The sequence below is a fragment of the Stigmatopora nigra genome, chromosome 16, assembly GCF_051989575.1.
Source record: "Stigmatopora nigra isolate UIUO_SnigA chromosome 16, RoL_Snig_1.1, whole genome shotgun sequence".
In the NCBI taxonomy this organism is placed as follows: domain Eukaryota; kingdom Metazoa; phylum Chordata; class Actinopteri; order Syngnathiformes; family Syngnathidae; genus Stigmatopora; species Stigmatopora nigra.
Window position 1 is genome coordinate 6232376 of NC_135523.1, and position 18892 is coordinate 6251267.

At 37.0% G+C, this 18892-nt stretch overlaps 1 protein-coding gene across 4 annotated transcripts in view; it reads left to right on the forward strand.

The window, feature by feature from the left end:
* LOC144209268 (partitioning defective 3 homolog) overlaps positions 1–18892 on the forward strand; it is a 234425-nt gene that overhangs the window by 139880 nt on the left and 75653 nt on the right. For 2 of the 4 annotated variants that reach the window (XM_077735472.1, XM_077735474.1), the window contains 3 exons: positions 7785–7902; positions 10108–10232; positions 12821–15818. In XM_077735472.1, the coding sequence (XP_077591598.1) occupies positions 7785–7902; positions 10108–10232; positions 12821–13223 (646 nt within the window). In that variant the 3' untranslated portion in view covers positions 13224–15818. Of the gene's footprint in view, positions 1–7784; positions 7903–10107; positions 10233–12820; positions 15819–18892 lie in introns of those variants that run through there. The other 2 variants (XR_013329067.1, XR_013329066.1) reach the window with 1 other exon arrangement.

Sequence of the window (18892 nt, forward strand, 5' to 3'; positions counted from 1 at the left end):
GGTGAGTTAGAAGGAATTCAGAGTAGCCATTTAACTCCTGCAACAACTATAAACAATTTTCCACTTCAGATGGAGCGTGATTGATGAAATGGTCTTGTCAGATTGTATATGTGTCTTGAAGGTTGTGGTAATAGGTTTTTCAGTGCTAATCTGTGTTCATACATACAGTGTAAAGTCCCAAACTGATCAGGTATTTGACAGTTTTCTGACTACTTTCAGTGGTAAATCAAGTTTTAGTTACAGATGAATGTGAGCATATTCAAGCTCTTGAGAGTAATGGTGTCAATCAGTTTATCGACCATTTTTGATGGAAGCGACATATCATTAAGTCTTAGCTCACCTGCTCTAAAACAAATGTTTGGCCATGCATCAAGCAAATCTGCTGTGCATTGGACTTTTTTTTCTATTCTTTTGATACCTGCTCTTATATTTGATTCGCCTATTTTTTAACTCCCCTGCACAATAAATATTCAGTATTTAAAGCTGGAAAACAGAGTATATGTCAAACCAGACTTTATTTTACCAAAGTTAAGGTGGCCTTGCTTCTCTACATGGATGTCATATACCCTCTTTGGGGGGAATTAACACTCTGTGAACATCAGCCAATTGGCAAGTGCTGTTTTCTGCTACCAGCTGTGTGTCTTCTCTTTTGAACATCATTCTACTTTTCCTCTCTTCTCTTTCCTCTCATGAATCTTTACAAGATCATGGAGTGTGATATGACTAATGCAAGGCCATAATTCATAAATAGTCCTTATTAATCTGTCTTTGGAACACTTCAGTTTAGGAGGAACTGTGACAAGTTATGCACCGTGTAAGTTTGCATTATTTTTAGTGTATGGGGGGTTATGAATCATATTTATTTTGGGAGATTATTGGGATTTATTTCACAGAAAATACTAGAGGAAAGAAAGTGACAAAACATTTGATAATTTTGTGGAATTATAATGCCAAAATATCAATCATAGTTATTGTTGAGGCTAAATAAACATGTTATTTACTGGGGTCTCTCACTGAAAAAAATCCTGATCTTTTACTCTAGGCAGCATTTGCTAAATCCACCAATATTCAATAATATGCAACTACATGGATAACCACGCCATAGAAAACTAGTAGCAGGTTCAGGTTCATTTTAAAACCTGCTGCTCTCGTAATTGCAAGATCTGTATTGCAATCACAATCTGACATATCCCCAAATACAATCAAGCAATGTGACTATTCATTAAACCAATAATGAAAAAATTATAAAAATGATAAAATTCTACTTTAAAATGTTTTCTAAATATTTTCTGTTACACAATTGTCTGTACATATTCTTTATTACAATATTAATTCATTCATTTTCTGTGCCACTCATCCTCACAAGGGTCAAGTGGGTGCTGGAGCCTCTTCTATCTGACTTTGAGCACCAGACGGGGGACACACTGTCCTTTTTTTACTATTTAAAAAGACACTGTTTTAACAAATTGCTTTTTTGAATCTCAGAGGAAAAGGAGACCCAAAATAATTGATATACTGATTGCGCACATGGGGCAAGTACTAAACAATAAACCCATGCTGTCTTGACATTGAACCATTTTAAAACTAATGTTTTTTCTGCATTTGCAATGAAACTTAACAGCAAGTTGTCAAAGGGCAACTATTGATTGGTGCATTATAAGGTTGTTGTTTTCTCATAAGTGGTAGTGTGATGTTCCCTCAGATGTTTGAGGAAGAAAAAAAAACACTGTCGAGAATTTGCCAAACAATGGCCTTTTAATTAAAAGTCACACACTCCTAGTTAATATCTTTGTTCCCATGCTCCCATCCCCCAAAGGCAAATACTGTGCTTTTCTAATAACGGCGTCCCACCCAATATTACTGTAGGTGGGAGTCACTGGTGCATTCATTCACACGCCAAGTCACCATCTGGCTCCGTGACGGTCTGGTGGAAGGGGTGGGTTTAATCCTCTGTATCTTATCTGGTACTTTGGGAATATACATAGTTGCTCCTTATTTTACTATCACCCATACCTAATGTATACCATCAGAAGGAGACAGTCTGTTGTCATCAATGCTCCATGGTTCTTACCTCATTTCATTTAAAGAGCAAAGTCCACCCCTGGTGCCACCTAACCAAGCTTGAATAATTCTCACAGACATTACAAGGCACATTACAGGAGTTTGGCTGAGTGCTTTGCTGTGTCTCGTTTAAAACGGGACACCTTATTGGGTTTTTGCCCACAAACATAAAGTCTTGCCAAATGGAGTGACCGTGCAATGAAATTAAATGAACTGGTGACACTGAGCTATGTTATGGGTACTGATAGCTTAAGCTAATTAAGTCTCTAAGCAGAACATTTGATGAATCACTCCTCAGGTAAATATATAACAATAGCTGATTTGTTAATGGCTTTGATGCCCTGCAACAATGTCAAATTCCCAATCCAATTTGTTTTTAACATTACTTGCAGTCTAGGCTCTGCTCTCACCACCATTTTTTTCTCCTTCAAATGGTTATTTAGATAATATTGAAATATTTTATTGACATGCAGAAATTGACTGAATGTGTTACTTATTAGCGAAGGAAGTTATTACCCCCTGTCTTTGTCAATTCAAATTGCATCCATGACAATTTGTGTTTCTTTACTGGTAGCAGTACCACATGTAGGCGGGTGTTAAGGCTTTAACAGATGTCACATAGACTTTTGATTGATTGATGCCTGATACAAGATGATGAATGAGTACTCGCATGCAGCAGATTGCTGCGATGTCAGGCCCACTGTGGCTTCAGCAGTTTAAGACAGCATTACGACTTCATTGAGGCAGCCCGCCACCATAACTATAGATCATCGTAGTGACAGGTCAACCTTATGCCTTATGGGGTTGATAATGATGTCATGAATGTGATGGTCAAAGATTGAAAGGCTATTAACATATGTTAACCTCTAAGATAGTAATGGGAGATAGGATAATGGGGGGCATTTGTGTTTACCCTGATTTGATTTTGTGACTTTACTGCTGTGAAGCCTTATGCCCAGCCTACACTACAGCAGTCCGATTTTGCCCAAAACAATAAAAAAAACTAGTATTTTGCGGTGCCATTTATTCAATTTTCTTGATCTCATCTTCCTTTTGACATACATTTCAGTCTCTGGCAAACTCTTGAACCCTTCATTGATTGTAACACAAAAATTATAGCTTACGACAGTGACTTCCATATTTTTTCCTCTTCCGCTCATGACTGGGTTGCCATTACGAAAGGTCAGAAACTTTGACCTCTGACCTACTTCATCTTTCTTAATTTTGTCTTTAAAATGAAGACACTAAACTTAATCATGTAATGGAGCAGACACCCAATTTGTCAATGGGTAGTATCCCCCTACCCTCCTTTTTGTTCACTGTCTTCCTAGTCTATACCTTAATTTACTCAGCAGTAGTGGTAGTGGTGCTTACCAACAGTAGCCTCTTAACCTCACAATTTAAAACTGGGAGCAGCTGTGCCTTCATCTTTTAAAATTGGGGTTTACTACTATCAATATTTCTTTTAAGTCGTCTTAACCTTTGATTTGCGTTGCCAAGAACCACCTTTGCATTGTTTTCTTTAATTATATATACATAAGAAGTGGCATTGTGCGTGTATTCAATTGCAAATACAAATTGTTCTTCATTGGCTGAAGTGCTACATGCAAACAGTGAATCAATAACATTTAGGAAGTGAAATGCTCTGGATTTATGAATATATGGTGTTGTACTTGAGTTAATGAGATATTTTTCAGTTGTACACGTTCCAGATGGAACCTCTGGGACCTCGGTTGCCTTATACTAGACAGGATATTTGCTAGTTATACTTTAAAGGCTTTGTTTGATGACTATACCACACTATACTACATATTTTACAGGAATAATTCCAAACCAGCTGCACTAAGACTGTGTTTCCTTGTTACATAGAAGGCAGATTTTAAAATTGTGTTAACCTGTTTGTTAAGAAATATGTTTTTACATTTTAATTTGAATGGGCTTTTGTCCTTATTTCTCAATATTTAACAAAATTGAAAAACTTCGTTTTTGGCAGAATGTTGAGAGATTGCAGTAAACTTACATATTCCACAAGAAGATGTGGTTGGTAATGGTTAAAAGTGTCAATCAATTCTGACAATTTAATAATGGCTCCTCAAATTCACAAACATAATTTCAATCTAGCCTTACCGGTCATTAACCAAAGCACCAATAACAAGGATAAGTGTTTCAAATTAAGTAATCTTTCAATTAAATATTCATGTTTTTTTTTGATGTGACAGAAAATTATGCTTAGCAGGGTGGTTTTGGGCTGTTTGTGTCCTTGTGAAGATTTTGGTTTATGGATGCTAAATTCTTTTGATAATGTCCTTGTTCTAGGCCTCCAGAGTTTACCATTCAGGCATGACGAATTATCAATTTATTCGCCTCTCAAAAACAGGACAGTGCTGGGGTTGATTTAGGGCCAAAAATAATGCAGAGCAAATTTGCCTTTGGGTTAATACCCAAAACTGGTCTCAGTTAATTTAAGTGAACTTACAATTTGGCTAATTATAAAGATACTTGTATTGTTGATATCAGACCATTACATGAAATCTGTAATTATGGTCTTGAGTGGACTATGTTAATTCCTGCAATGTTACACGTCGTCGTTCTTCAACTGGGGTAATCAATGCCTCATGCTACCCTATCTACCATGACCCTGGGTTTGGCAAGCATCCTAGCTGATGTCTCTAAGGACCCTCAAGGACCGCACATTCACACACAAAGGGATTCATTAATAGCTCAACAGCATTTCATTCCTGAAGGGGGATTCTAGATGTCGAGGCCCACTGCCAGTTTATCAGTTACATTGGTGCGTTGGTCAAGTTGTAGCCTGACAAATCCAGGGTGTTATTGGGCTTTTGTCCAGCCTGCAGCTGTTTCTTCCCAAGCTAGTGGGAGGGGGTGGGGGAGCGGACAAAGGGGCTTAGATTGTAGGAGATGCCTATTTAAAATTGGCACATATGCCAGTGATACTATTTTTTCAGAAGGATTTGTGAACATGAAGGAAAGGAATACTGTACTGCCAAATATGTCAGAAATGTTTGTGACTCTGCTCAACAACAACAAAAGAGTTACACAACTCGCTTGATAAATATGAACTGATGCATCCAGTCAATTTCCTGAAATCAGAGAATTTCTGTCTGTCACCCCTGCAAGACATTGTATCTTTCCATTTTTTAATTAAATGTTAGTCTTTAATGCGATAAAATAAAGATGTGGCAAGCCTTTGACTTGATACAGGATAGCAGAAGGGCCTAAATTTAACAAGACTGACTGAGATACTGAGGACAAAGTAAAACAAATGATAATGCTAAGAATTTCAATCAACAGTGATCGGATGATATTGCATTTTGAAGTACTACCAGTACCCAGATAGTGCAGCTCCTTCTCCTCCAAGTTTGAAAAACTTTTGAATTGTATTGTAGTTAAATTAAATGTATATTATTTATTATAATGTCAACATTGTTCTTTTGTTTCCAATGTTGTGCTCCCTGTTTTTAGATTACACTTTTATTAGCCTGTGGGTGTTTACGGTTCAACCCGAGACTGAACACGTGACAGAACCAAATACAGGGATTGTTTCGTTGTTTGGATCCTTGCTTTAAGCCCTGTGGTGTTGAAGACATCTGCCAAATACCCCTGGATCAAAGGATGACTATTACACCGACAGGCATCCATATAGCCTGCCCCCCAAAAGCAGCTTTAGAGGGCTCATGACCTCTGTCAACAGTTCAGGTTAAAAAACACAGGTGGGATGGAAGTTGGACATATGTAAATACACAGAAAAACATCATTAACCGAGCCAATGCATATTTTTTCTCCACTTAACATGGGATTTAAAGCCTAGATAGTGTGTATTTTTTTCCTAAATGACAACTTTAATCTTGCTACGTAAATACCTTTAATTCAAGGTAATAAGCAGCTAAGAAAGTGTCAAGGGCAGGACAGGCAGTAAACTGGCCAATATGAAAACCCAACTAATAACATTCCAGCTTGAGAACACTATTAATTACCATAAAATGACGGTTATGAGTCAAAATGAACGGTTAAGAGGACAAAAGGAAACATGTTTCATGCGAGAGTTATTCACCAAAGTGTAACCCTAATCACTGTTTTTTTTCCAATGTTTGCATCCCTTTCTCATTTCCTGTTGAAGTGAGCAAAATAAGGCAGTGGGTGAAGTTTCATCAGCCCTTTGGATCACAAAGTAGACATATGCATGAGTCATTTAATACATGTGACCTTTTGTCTCATGCAAAAACAAACGGCCTGCATTAAACTAATATGGTGGTCATTTGTATTTCCTCTCAGACATCACATTTGGTGATGTAAAAACCCATTGCAGTTGCAACCATAGTATTGGAAACCTTACACCTGATGCATGTGTAATAGAGTTCATTACTTACATAGTACACATTAGCTTTAAAAAGATTTAATTTTTAATGCACATCTGGTAGAGTGCTAATTTGGAGGACCTTATGTGAGGTACTTTATATTCATCCTAAATATATGTTTACCAACCTGTGCATGTGCTTTTCAAAAATATATTGGTTAATATTTTGCCAAATTGAGATAGACACTCTTGTAAATACACTGTATCTCTTGGGGTAGTTTTAAATCATGGTACATTTGTACTCATAGCCCATGGTGTAGCATTTTCTTTGGTCACCTACTATGGTAGGTCCGGTTGTATATTTTGATCAAGTATGGTGCTGTTTTGGACTTAGACTTTAACCCAAAGGCAATGGAATATTCAAATACAGAGTTACACATCACACACCTTGACTTAACCTTTCATCTTTGACCAAGTTTTTCCATGTCATCATGTCTTGTCAATGACATTAATTTCCTGTACATCATTAGTGCTCTAATGTTATCATCACCACTGATGGTTTCTACTAACTTTTCTGTGTGAGTGACCTCTCTGTGCACCCAATTTTGCAGTCCAGTGTTGAATTAAGGCTGGACATTTGCATTTGTTAATGCCAAATTTATTGTATGCGGCATAATCTACTGGCATAACAATAGATTTATCTTTAGAACAACCCAGGTAAGGACTATTATTTGCAAATTGAATTACAAAAATGATGTAGAAAGATATTAGCAGATGAAGCTCATTGATTTTCTAATGAGCAGCTTTTTACATAACAGAGCATTAAGCTTCCTCTCACTCTAGTGGACCACTTAATTGCAACAACCATATAAAGTGTATGCTTCCTGCATTCCCTTTCACATGAGTCATAGGGAGCAAATGAGGTATAACTAATACAATTGATTTAGTTAAAACTATAGGAGAACATGAGAGCCACAAAGTGTTACTTAAGTGTAGATAACCAAATCTGCACACTATCTAGATAAGTTATTTATTGTGTATGTCCTACTGTTGATTATCATCAGAAGCATGGGCTTATTTCAATCTCCCATTTGTCATAATTACTCTCAAAATCCTCTGTGCCCAAATAAGCAATCACGTCTACCACTCATATACAGAACTGTAATTGTTGCTTGGAAAAAACGGTACAATAACATCGCTTTAGGTCCTCAATTTCATTTTTGTTATGATTTTTTTTATCTTTCTGATGTTATCAATCTTTGTCCGGATTCACAGTTTTTCCTCTCATATAGTCTTGATTAACATTTCACTTTTTTCCCCTTCACCAAACCAAAGACACCCCTATCCCGTTTATACTTATCTCCTAAACTATTTGTATTTGAAAACATGTGACTCCTTCTGCCAACAGGAAAACTACTCCGAGTAACCATGACCGGATACAAAGGCTGAGGCACGAATTCCAGCAGGCAAAACAAGATGATGACGTGGAAGACAATCATGAGTCTTACAGCTTGGATCAGTCTAAGGTTGGTGTTGGATTTGCTATTGCGTGCTCCTGTCAAGCCACATTTTTTCCTATACAGTAGCCCTTGATCACAGCATGTCTCAAAGAGTGCCACAGGCCCACAGTTGACAAAATCCTCCGATCTAAAGCCCCCATGTTGTACATATTCCTTAAACACAGTTGACATTAACTGTTTTCTGTAGACTTAGGGTACAAACAGTACTTTGCTGTATAACCAGTAAGCATAATGTAAATATAATTGTTGGTTTCCTATCTTTTGCTGTTAGATACTAGTTAAGGTCAATTTCTTAAGAGTAATTCTTGACTGCATCATAACATGTTGCATCAAATCTTATTTCCTTAAACAACTTGGATTAATACAGTGGCTAATATTGATCACTTATCAATAATTATATTGTTTTGCCCATAGTAAGTTAAAATGTGTGTAATATTCTGTTTTTAAGATTTTGGTAACATTCTTTACTTGCTATTTTACTAAATAGAACTAATCTGAGAATTATCCAAATTGTCAATAAATTTGGATCGACTTGAATGTCAAAGGCATTGACGTTAGTCCATTCTACAGTATATTGAGGTGTTGTTTCACATGACAACAATCTTTGTTTTGTTTTTCTTACTTTAGTAAGAGCTTTCTGTTTGCTTTAAGAGCACATAGCCTCCAATTCCCCACCCACACAGACAGGCCAAAATTTATTTGTTCTGGATTAGTTTCCATGTTAGCTCCACTTCTAAGTTAAATTTGAAATTTGACATCTTTGACTATCACTTTCCCAATCTCTTTCTTCCCTTGCTCACTGTCAAAGTGAGATATTATCTGTTTGTACAGCACTAAACAGTCTCCGCATTCTTCTCTTAATGTCTGAGCTCCTAATTGCCTGTGATTGTTGACACTGTTGAGCATACCCTCATTATTCCGGGGGTAACAAGATACAGGGTCAGCCTTATAGTTCTTAAGTCTATTTTATCAATCATATTTCTAGCTATTTCAGTCCTTTCCAACAAGAATTCAAGAAGACAGTGCTTGCATCATTGAACCATGGTCGTCTTTAAATAGTGCCTGATAATTGAAATTGACCGACAATTTCGACATTGTTTGTCAGCAGCTGTTTTTATCGGTCCATATTTTTTGCAGCTGCAAAAAATAATAATAAAGTTGTCTCCTTAGCTTCTCAGTGATCACTTATTTTTAAACAGGCATAGAATACCCTCTTTTGAAGCCATGGGACAAGAAGGCGATCCAAAAGTGTAATATCTACTTTAGTTTACACTTTATTGAATAAAAAAAACAACAAAGGTTTCCATCAACTGAATTTTCCAATGTCACTTCCATTTCCTGGTTTTACCTATTCACTATGCTTGATTATAGTTATTTCTTCCCTTGCTCATCCGACCCAAGTTTGAATAGTTCTTTCCTCTGCAATTCAGTGAATATACTTTTTGTGCCATGTTGTTGACGCAAAATTTTACCATATGAGTCCAATTTGCTTCCACTCAAATGAATCCTGAGGAAAGGACCTGCTGCTGATTCTGAGTGAAATGTAATTGCGCTGTTATTGCAGCTGTCCAAGTGATGAGAAAAGCAACCAATTCATGAGAACTGAAATTCTTTGCTGACAACTTTTGCAGCTAATAAAATATCTTTAACATTCATTCTTTTTTAACTCCACCACTACCTTTTGGTTTTCGAGAGAAATTTGATAGCTCTGACGTCATGTACACCTGCGAAATTATTATAATAAAAATGTGGAACCAGTTTAGATTGACACCATCAGTGTTGTTAATTTAGAATAAAATGTATTTCAGTGGTTGTTTTTGTATTGAGCACAGTTCCTAGAATGATATGGGCAGTATTTATAAGGAATAACTTTTATTTCTTACTCACTTTAGCAGTTAGGATCTTAAATGTGCAAACTAATTACAAACTGATGAAATAAAAAATCAAAGCTCGTTAAGCTCAAAGGTGAGGAAGTTTAGAGAATATTCATATTTAACTTTAATTGTTGTGAAAATTAGATGCACTTTTAATGATGTAGTTTGTCACTAAGTAATCTGACATATTTTGTATAACCTGAATCAGTTGTGCAAAAAAACAAAACATGTTATTCTGGAATGACTGTTTGTATTAATGTATGTGATACCTAATTGGCAATATCTCCACTCAATATATCTGTAGTTGTTAATTAATGTATTTTTTATTTTATTATAGCCTAGCAACGGGATGGAAATACAAAGTGGGCGCCATTCAGCCACCATTGAGTCCCAAATTCAAAAGCAGCATGAGGACCGGGACAGTTTTCGCCAGGCTCAAAAACAATACAGTTCACTACCATGGTAAGGCTCATGGTCCGGTTTCTATGGAAGCATGAATGTATGCATCGTGTCTTTTCCCTTTTTCACCATTTTCTTCCATAGTTTTTGATCTACTGGTCGAATCTTGTCAAACAATAAGTAATTACTTAACATGGATATTCAAATTTCAAATCTCAAGTTCCATTTCATGCTATCATCCTTTTTCCTCCCTAATCCAGGAAGCTCACTTTTATTGACCGCATCTCTCTTTATATTCATCTTGCACAAACATCATTTTTCCAATGCCATCCTGTTTTCTTTTTCTAAGCTGTCTCTGAACAGTCACATTTGGGTCGATTAAAACATGTTTCCGTCCGTGACTATGGATTTGCGGTCCAGATGAACGCATAATCAATGTGTTCTTTATAGGCCAGACCAATCTATGCATTCCTTTCCTAGGTGTTATCTTCTGGCATCTGATGCGAGGTGACAGTTAACTCTAACCCTCACCTCCCACGGTCAGTTGCTTCTCTTGGGAAAGTTCATCTGGCTGGTGATAAAAGACTGACTATGGTCGCTTTTGATATGCATTCCTAACATAATCTCCTAACAGGCACTTGTGTGAAAGCAGGCTTCATGTAAGGCTAAGGCAAATGCCTTACATCCCTCGATTATTAACCTTAATTCTCCTCAGTTTCCCAATTTTTAAACATTTGTTCTTTTCAGGAATTCTCTTTAAAAGTGAAAAATAAATCCCTAAAGAGCTGGCAGAAAAAGCCACGGTAGCTGCATATCTGATGACAGGCAGACTAAGCTTGCCGTCTGGGATGTGAGGATTGGAGGAGCACTAATGAAGGGTTGTTGTTCGAGCAGGATTAGCAGCGGCAGGCATTGGTGGGCGAGGAACAAGCGTGTTAGTGGGAAAGAGAGACCACTGATTAGCTTGAAAGAGACACAACAAGCATAGCATGCACATGAATGTGGTTAAGATTAGATTCTTAACAGCAGGAAGGTTAAAGGAGGGCAGCAGCCCCTCTACTAAAGCAGGGCCCGCATTCTTGAGCAACGGGCTTCCATACCACAAAGGGAACATTTCACATTGGCTTTGAAGACATTTGTGTTTACTCTTACTTTCCACAACATTTGTTGCACCAACAGTGGATTATATTATATGCAGCTTCTTGTTTGCTTGCTGTATGCCTTTCAAATATAAATATTTTATGTTACAAAATTATCATTATCTGTTTCCTACCAGTTGCCTGTCGATCTGTGTGTAAATATATATATATATATATATATATATATATATATATATATATATATATATATATATATATATATATATATATATATATATATATATATATATATATATATATATATATATATATATATATATATATATATATATATATATATATATATATATATATATATATATTTTTTTTATGATAATTTTGTAATATTATTTTTTTATATATTTAAAAGGTATACAGTAAGCATACACACACTACAATATTGTACTGAAAAAAACGAACTGATGATCATGCTCACGCCCTTCCCATGAACTCCAATTTTTCCCAGCTGTTAAAAAAGAAACACCCATCCGCCGCAAGTTTTTGCCTGAGAACCAAGTTAGGAACCAAGTTACTTACTTTGTTTATTATAATCTGTCATCCTCTTTACAGCTAAGGGTAATATATTTTCCCCCACCCCCACTGCCTGTAAATTTCATCTACTTTGTGACAGATTCTGGCTAGGGAGTAGAAGTGATAAGAGCGCTACATTTATACATCAATCATGAATGCATTCCTGTGGGAGAATGTTCGTTTTGCTCTCGTCTTCACCAAAAACCAGCTCCATTTTTACTTTTTAAAAAGTAAACTGTCACTCCATAAATGTGGATAGCTGCCTTATGTGACAGGCGCCTGGAGTTTCCAAACAAGCAGCTCTCTTATGAGTTGTGCTGGCTCCTCAGTAAGCCAAGCCAGAGTGTAAATGCATGTTGGCTCTGCAAGACAGTAAAAGCCTGATAGGGAACATGTGGTGCGGCTTGCTCCACAGTCTGTCTTTACATCTGCCTCATTCCCACTTATCCTCCCATGTATATTCCATATACTGGACTTACGCAAACACATGCAAGTAGAGCCAAGCCAGATAATAACGGTCAGTACATGAATGCAGTTGCAGCTGTCTTCACATGCACAATCGCGGACTTGAGACCAGTTGGCTATGCTGTCCTTCTGAGGTGGCCATCCATGCTCTGCTCAAACTGAATCATCCCTCATGGCAACCTTATAATCGTTGCTTCATTTTGTTGATTTTTTTTCTGGGTACGTATAAGGACATTTGTCAAATCTAGGCCAGATATTAAGGCAAGTATAGGGGTGTATAAAGAACAACTGAATTGGCCAAGGTGTTGCAAAACTTTATGTGCCACTTCAAATCCATTGCAACATTTTTCAACCCAGCCAGCTCTCCACCCCATCAATTTTATCGCACTCGTTTCATTTTCCACTATTGTGGTGTTCCTGACATGAAGACAATATCAATCATATTCAAAGCCTCGGTGAGTTTCTTTTAACCTCTTCTTACAACAGACTTTAAACTCTCGTCTCTGTGCCTTTTAGCCCGCCACGTAAAAATCTGAGTGCTGTCTCTCAAGACACATGTGACAATCCCTACCCACCAATAAGTCAGGGTGCCAAGGATGGTCCAAACCTTCCTAGCAGGCACGGATCACATAATGGGTATCTGGGAACATCCAGCTTGAACACCCGCGTCGTATTGGAGACTCAGGAGTTGCTGAGACAGGAACAGAAACGGAAAGAGCTGGAGCTCATCAATGTCAATGCACCATCTGAACAGGGACCCTCTGTCGCTAGCAATAAAGACCGCACTCAAGCCCCCATGCAGGCTCCAGTAAAATCCAAAGGTCCCTACAGACAGGATGTTCCCCCATCTCCTTCTCAACTGGCCAGGCTTAATAGGTTTCAGAAGGGCTCAGAGAAAGGGAGGCAGTTTTATTCCTGAGACCAAAAGAAGAGGGTCATATAAAAAATTTAGGACCCATTTGATAGAACATTCAACAAAGACAAAACATGCGAGCGAGTAGTCCAAATGCAAATATGAATTTTATTGGAGTATTTAATTGTTTTATGACACATTTCCTTTGTGAGTAAAATATGACTTGTAATATTTTCTTATCTAGAAAATGTATATAAGTGCCTTTTTCTACTTTCCAGGTTTTGTATTTTGGGATATTTTGAGGATTTTTTTTTACTCAAAATAAAGAAATGCTGGATTTTTGAGCAACAACCCAAAAATATTTGACTGTGTGGGAAATATTGCTGTGTCGAGGTTGTGAACTGAGGGTAACCTCATCGGGTTTTTCATATGCATTATTATCTTGTTTTCTACTTAATATTATCTTTACCAGACTGCAAAAAAGGGCAAAATTACTTTAGAACTATTTTATCCCAACCCTGTTTGCCTACCCAGGGAATCTAGCCTCATAAATAAGGTCAGGCCAGGGTTATTAATTAATGTACCTCATTAAAAATTAATACAGTTCTTTTGTGTTCATTTTTGTTGTTATGACGAGCAAGAAACGCTAACCTTGCTGGCAAGGTTTTGGCCCTGGCCTTGTCCAAAATGATTGGGATGTAAGTGAAGCCTGCTGGCCCTGAGTTGTCAAAGCTGTTCCTTGCTGAATATTTTATCAAGGTGGTCACATGGGAACCACAGCAAATCTGCACTGGGTGGCCTCACTCTAGAACATTTTTTATCCATTGTTTAGAATGAGGCTGATTTGGTTTCCTCTCCATAATTATAGTCATTAATGGATTTCCATTTAGCAATGATTTGGGCGTTTTGTCAATAATTTCCCACTGCTGTATAAGTCTTTAACTTGCAAGGTTGGCCAGGTCCGGTCCTCGACAGCCCCTATCCATTCTGTAGTCCGTCTCCCTCCACCAACACACCTGAATCAAAACATCATGATCGATAGGAAGCTTCTGGACAGCTTGAGTTGATCATTTGATTCAGGTGTGGTAGAGGAGGGATACATGGAAAACAGATTGGATAGGGGTCTCAAGAACTGGTCATGGCCACCCCTGTTTAAAGCATGAAACCAATGAATAATATAAAATGCTGACTGCAACATTTGAGCACAGTCATATTTCTTCTAATTTTACCAAAAAATGTGCACATCATTTGTGTCTCTTTATCACAATTATCTATCATGTATATAATTTTGAATACCACATTCCAATATCTTGTTTGTGAAAGAAAATATGAGGTATAATTAAACCACATCCAATATGAGACAATTTATCATATATGCAACCACTTTGTCATGTGTTTTTCACAAGTATTGCTAAGTTGGAAGCATACTACATTTTTGGCATAGTAGATTATAAGTCTGCATGTGAACACAGTTTAAACAAATGAGTGTTTTTTCTTCCAGTTTCTCAATGCTACAATATGTCAATGAATTTGTCTTGGCATACTTACTTTATGAAACATTTGGCCATGGATTTGCAGAAAAGCCAGACTATAACAAGATGTGGTTTCTGACCTTGTTGATGATTCATTGAAAGACATAATCACAAGTATTCCTTTGAGTTTTTGTTAGAAACTCAAGGTTACCACTTTGTGTTGCTGTTTCATCTATTGACATCTCTCCTTTTTCATGCAGGATTGTTTTCCCACAATGCGTGTGCTCTTGTGTGGGTAACTTGTCTGTGATTAGGTGTTGCATAACACATTAAAGAGGGGATAAAGCACCTGTATATATAACCATAACCCAATTTTTCATTCCTTTGTGATATTGTTTTAGTTTTATTGTGATGTTTTTTAATGCCCTGCAATATGTATCGTTGTTGCTTAGTAGGGTTCATGACCACCCTTTTTATTTTATTGAATATGTGGCAACCAAAATGTAAGTATAGTTACCTCATTTTCACTAGATATCTTCAAGAACTGACTGTTTCTGCTATTTTATGTACATGCAATAAAATACATGTTGTGAAGGTATATCCCAGGTTATATTGGTTTGGAAACCAATAAGGAAGAATCATTCACACATTGATTTTATATAACTGTACAAAACATTATTACTTTTATTTAAATGTTAAATAATTCAAAATAAATTAAACAATGATAGTTTTAAACATTTTATATGTGATCGCAGCTTCCAGTAAAGCAACATGTAGCCATATTCACTTAGAAATTATATTTTAAATCATAACTCTTTAAAACTGAATTGTTTTTCTCATCAATTTGGTAAGTGTGGCAACCTCTTGTCAAAATCCATATGATGTTATTGAACTGATTTGTGGGGGTATATGGGCGTATATGTATGTGTGTGAATCATTTTATAATTATACTTCACTTGTATTTGCCCACAATGACTATTGCAACCATCAATTTTATAGTGCCATTTAAAATATATTTTTTCCTCAAGAAAATATCTGGATTAGTCATCTGTCTTTCAGATCCTTTCTTACCTCTCTTTCATAACCAATATTTATTCCAAATGTCTTCAGCAGCTATACGTCTGGTCACTGGCAGTATGTCAAAACCCTATAGGTTGAAGCGGCAATAAAAATAAGCAATGAAATGTGATCATTCCGGTTTTTCTATCCCTATAATCTCTACTCCTGATTAAAGATTTTATTGAAAGCTGACTCAACTGAGATGGCGATGAAGACGAAAATGTTGAAGAAAAGACTTGTTGGGTTTTAGACTTTGGCATAGGTTCTTCATTACAGATCTCTTGCCAGACCCATCTTTGCAGAAAGGGTGAAGTGCTTGAAATTATCCAGCTGGCCATTGAGAAAATATATCCCCATACATCACATAGATCCACTTGAGGATTCCACTCATCTGGAAACCACCTTTGGGAACAAGGTAAAATTGAGGTGATGCCTCAGAGAGAAGTAGGCAATAAAAACTCGCCCAACTTAAGAGGGCTCAGTGAGGCTTTTAAGTCTTTATAATTGAGGGAATTAAAAAGCAGCATCTCTGAAGTCATTCTTACTGTGATCATCATTACTGAGCCGCAATCCAATTCCCCGATATTACTGTTTGGTTGTGCCAAATGAGAGATTTAGAAAATTATGATTCTGCATTTGTCAAGAATGATGCTCATTTCAATTTATTGAGAGATGAGAGGAGACTGTACCTTTTGGTTTGGTCTTCTTATATCATCACAAATTCAGACAATTAAGATCCCTCTATTTAGTTTGACCAAAAACAAAATGTTTTCCCTCCATCAACATGTTCTGTCAATAGTTTACTATGCTCCTCTATTAAATTTCATATCAGTATTATTACATTGAGAGTTTCCTGGTAGTGTTTCAGCCAGGGGAGTGCAGGCATGGATGAATCAAAAGAGAGTAAAGCAATGGACTTTGCGGAAAGTGCTCTGAAATACATGAAAGAAAAAAAAGAACAGAATGTCAGGAGAATTACTGCAAGTCTAAAGGAGATCAAATTGGGTTATAATGTCACTGAATCCTAAAGTTTGAAAGGATTTATATGAACGGACACCAAAGAGTCAGAAGAGAACTCCTGTAGACAGGTCTCTTCAGATTTAAAGGCCAATGAAATTCAGGTATTGTCTCAACTCGGTGTTCAAAATTGCAAGGAACATATTTGGTGCTGTTCTGTAACCCCTTAAACCTTAATTTCTCTACAGTCCATAGAGGTAATATGGATGCATTTGAGTTGTTCTGTCTCACTATTTCCATGGTAATCACATTATTGAATGGAATTTTCCCATGACTAATATAAGAATGTCTTGACATCTGAAAGACAGAGCAGAAGACATGTCTACTGTGTTGACCAAAGGTATTGTATATTAACAGCAATAAGTCAGGGTTTGGTTCATGTGTTTTCCTTAGTGTGTCTTGTCCTTGTGATTGCCAATTGATTTCCCCTGCTGTTGCTTGCCACTTTTTTCTCAGCCAACCCGCTGCCTTTAGGGTCAACCACCTGTTCGTCATTGTCTCATTACCCCCTGTCAATCCATTTAAAAGCTCGGTTGTTCGTGGCTCCTGTCAGATCATCATCAATGTTGCTATTCTTCCAGTACTCTGTCCCTGTATTTTTCATCCTAGTAAGTTTCTTTCAGTTCAAACCTTATAATTGTCTTCCTTGGCTTTTGGGTTTGGTTTGTACTTGTTGGTGTGGTTCCTTTGTCATTTTACAATTTTGCAGCAGACCTAGGATTTTACAATAAACTATGCATGAGTGAACATCATAGAATAATCAGACAAAACAAGCTGGGTGGTAACATGGTAAAAAACAACTGTAAACAATTGGGTTTGTGGGACATATGGTGAATTAAAGGGTACTAATGCATGTTTATCTTACATTGGCTTAAGCCCAGATATCTAAAATATATTCCATTTCCTTATCGCACCAAAATTTATTGCAAATACAGAGAGTAAAGGAAGTGTCGAATATAGTTAAACAAATACACAATAATATATATATTGATTAACATCAATTGCATAGTGTTAAGTGAAAATCATTTTCAATCGGATTAATATGTTACTAGTCAGCAGCGGGCGCAAGTGTATTAACAAGAAAGATTGCTGTTCTAAAATTGTGACTGAAAGAGCACTAATAAGCACAACAAGTAGCATTTCGGAGAGGAATATAACAACCTTTTGAACACGAAGGAATTCCCAAGAGGGCTTTCCTTGAAGGTAATGGGACTTGTCGTATTCCACACTCTCAAACACGAAGTGCAGGAACGTTTGGGACCCCATACTTTTCAAGTAGCCTGTCAAAGCACCTGATTGAAAACAGAAGGTGTTCTGAGGAGCTGTTTGATTGGCGACACATGGTAAAAGAGCCCATTAGGAACGACAGAAGTGGATTTTCTAGCGAAGGTGCCTTTGATTTCTCAAACATGTGTCTTAAAGGCATCTGCCCTGCATGAGGCATCAATCTCCTGCCCCTGCGACTAACTAGGAAGTCGACAGAAGTTCACTACAAATATATACTGATGTTTCAAGGATGAACTCCTGAGAGTCTACTAAGTAAATAAAAAAATAAATACAATGTGTGACTGAAGACTTGCATGCTTTTGACCATCTTTGAAATGGTAATTCATTGTTTGAAGTGTTGTAGTACAACAAAGAAACACAGTGGATGCAAACATTGGCTGTGGTTCTTGTTTTGATCTCAGAATACATTTTCCCAAACAAGTCCAACTGTTTCTGTGTAATTTATGCATACTATGATTTAATAACGGCACATGGTTGAACAAGCTATACAGTTTTTGTGCCAGCTAGGGCAGCATTTTTCAATTTATCTTTCCCAGTCAATATGGGTCTGCATTTTAATGTGAGTGGTTGTATTGCCTTGTAATTGGCTCACAGCCAGGCTATATCCCACCTCTTGGCCAAGGTCACCTGGAATAGGCCCCAGCTCACCTGTCATCCCATTGAGTACGAATGAGATTAAAAATGAGAGAAATGTCTATATTTTATTGGTTCAGGAAACTCATGTTGTTTTAAAACCTCAAATTGCTGTGGGTGCCTTGTGAAGCATCGCTTGAGTTACTGCATCCTTGCCAAAGTGTGCAATATCCCATTCTCTCAATTACATTGACACCCCAGTTGTTTGACATTTAGTTTACATGCCCTCTTTCCATCACTCCTACGCATAATCGGAGGCCTGATGTT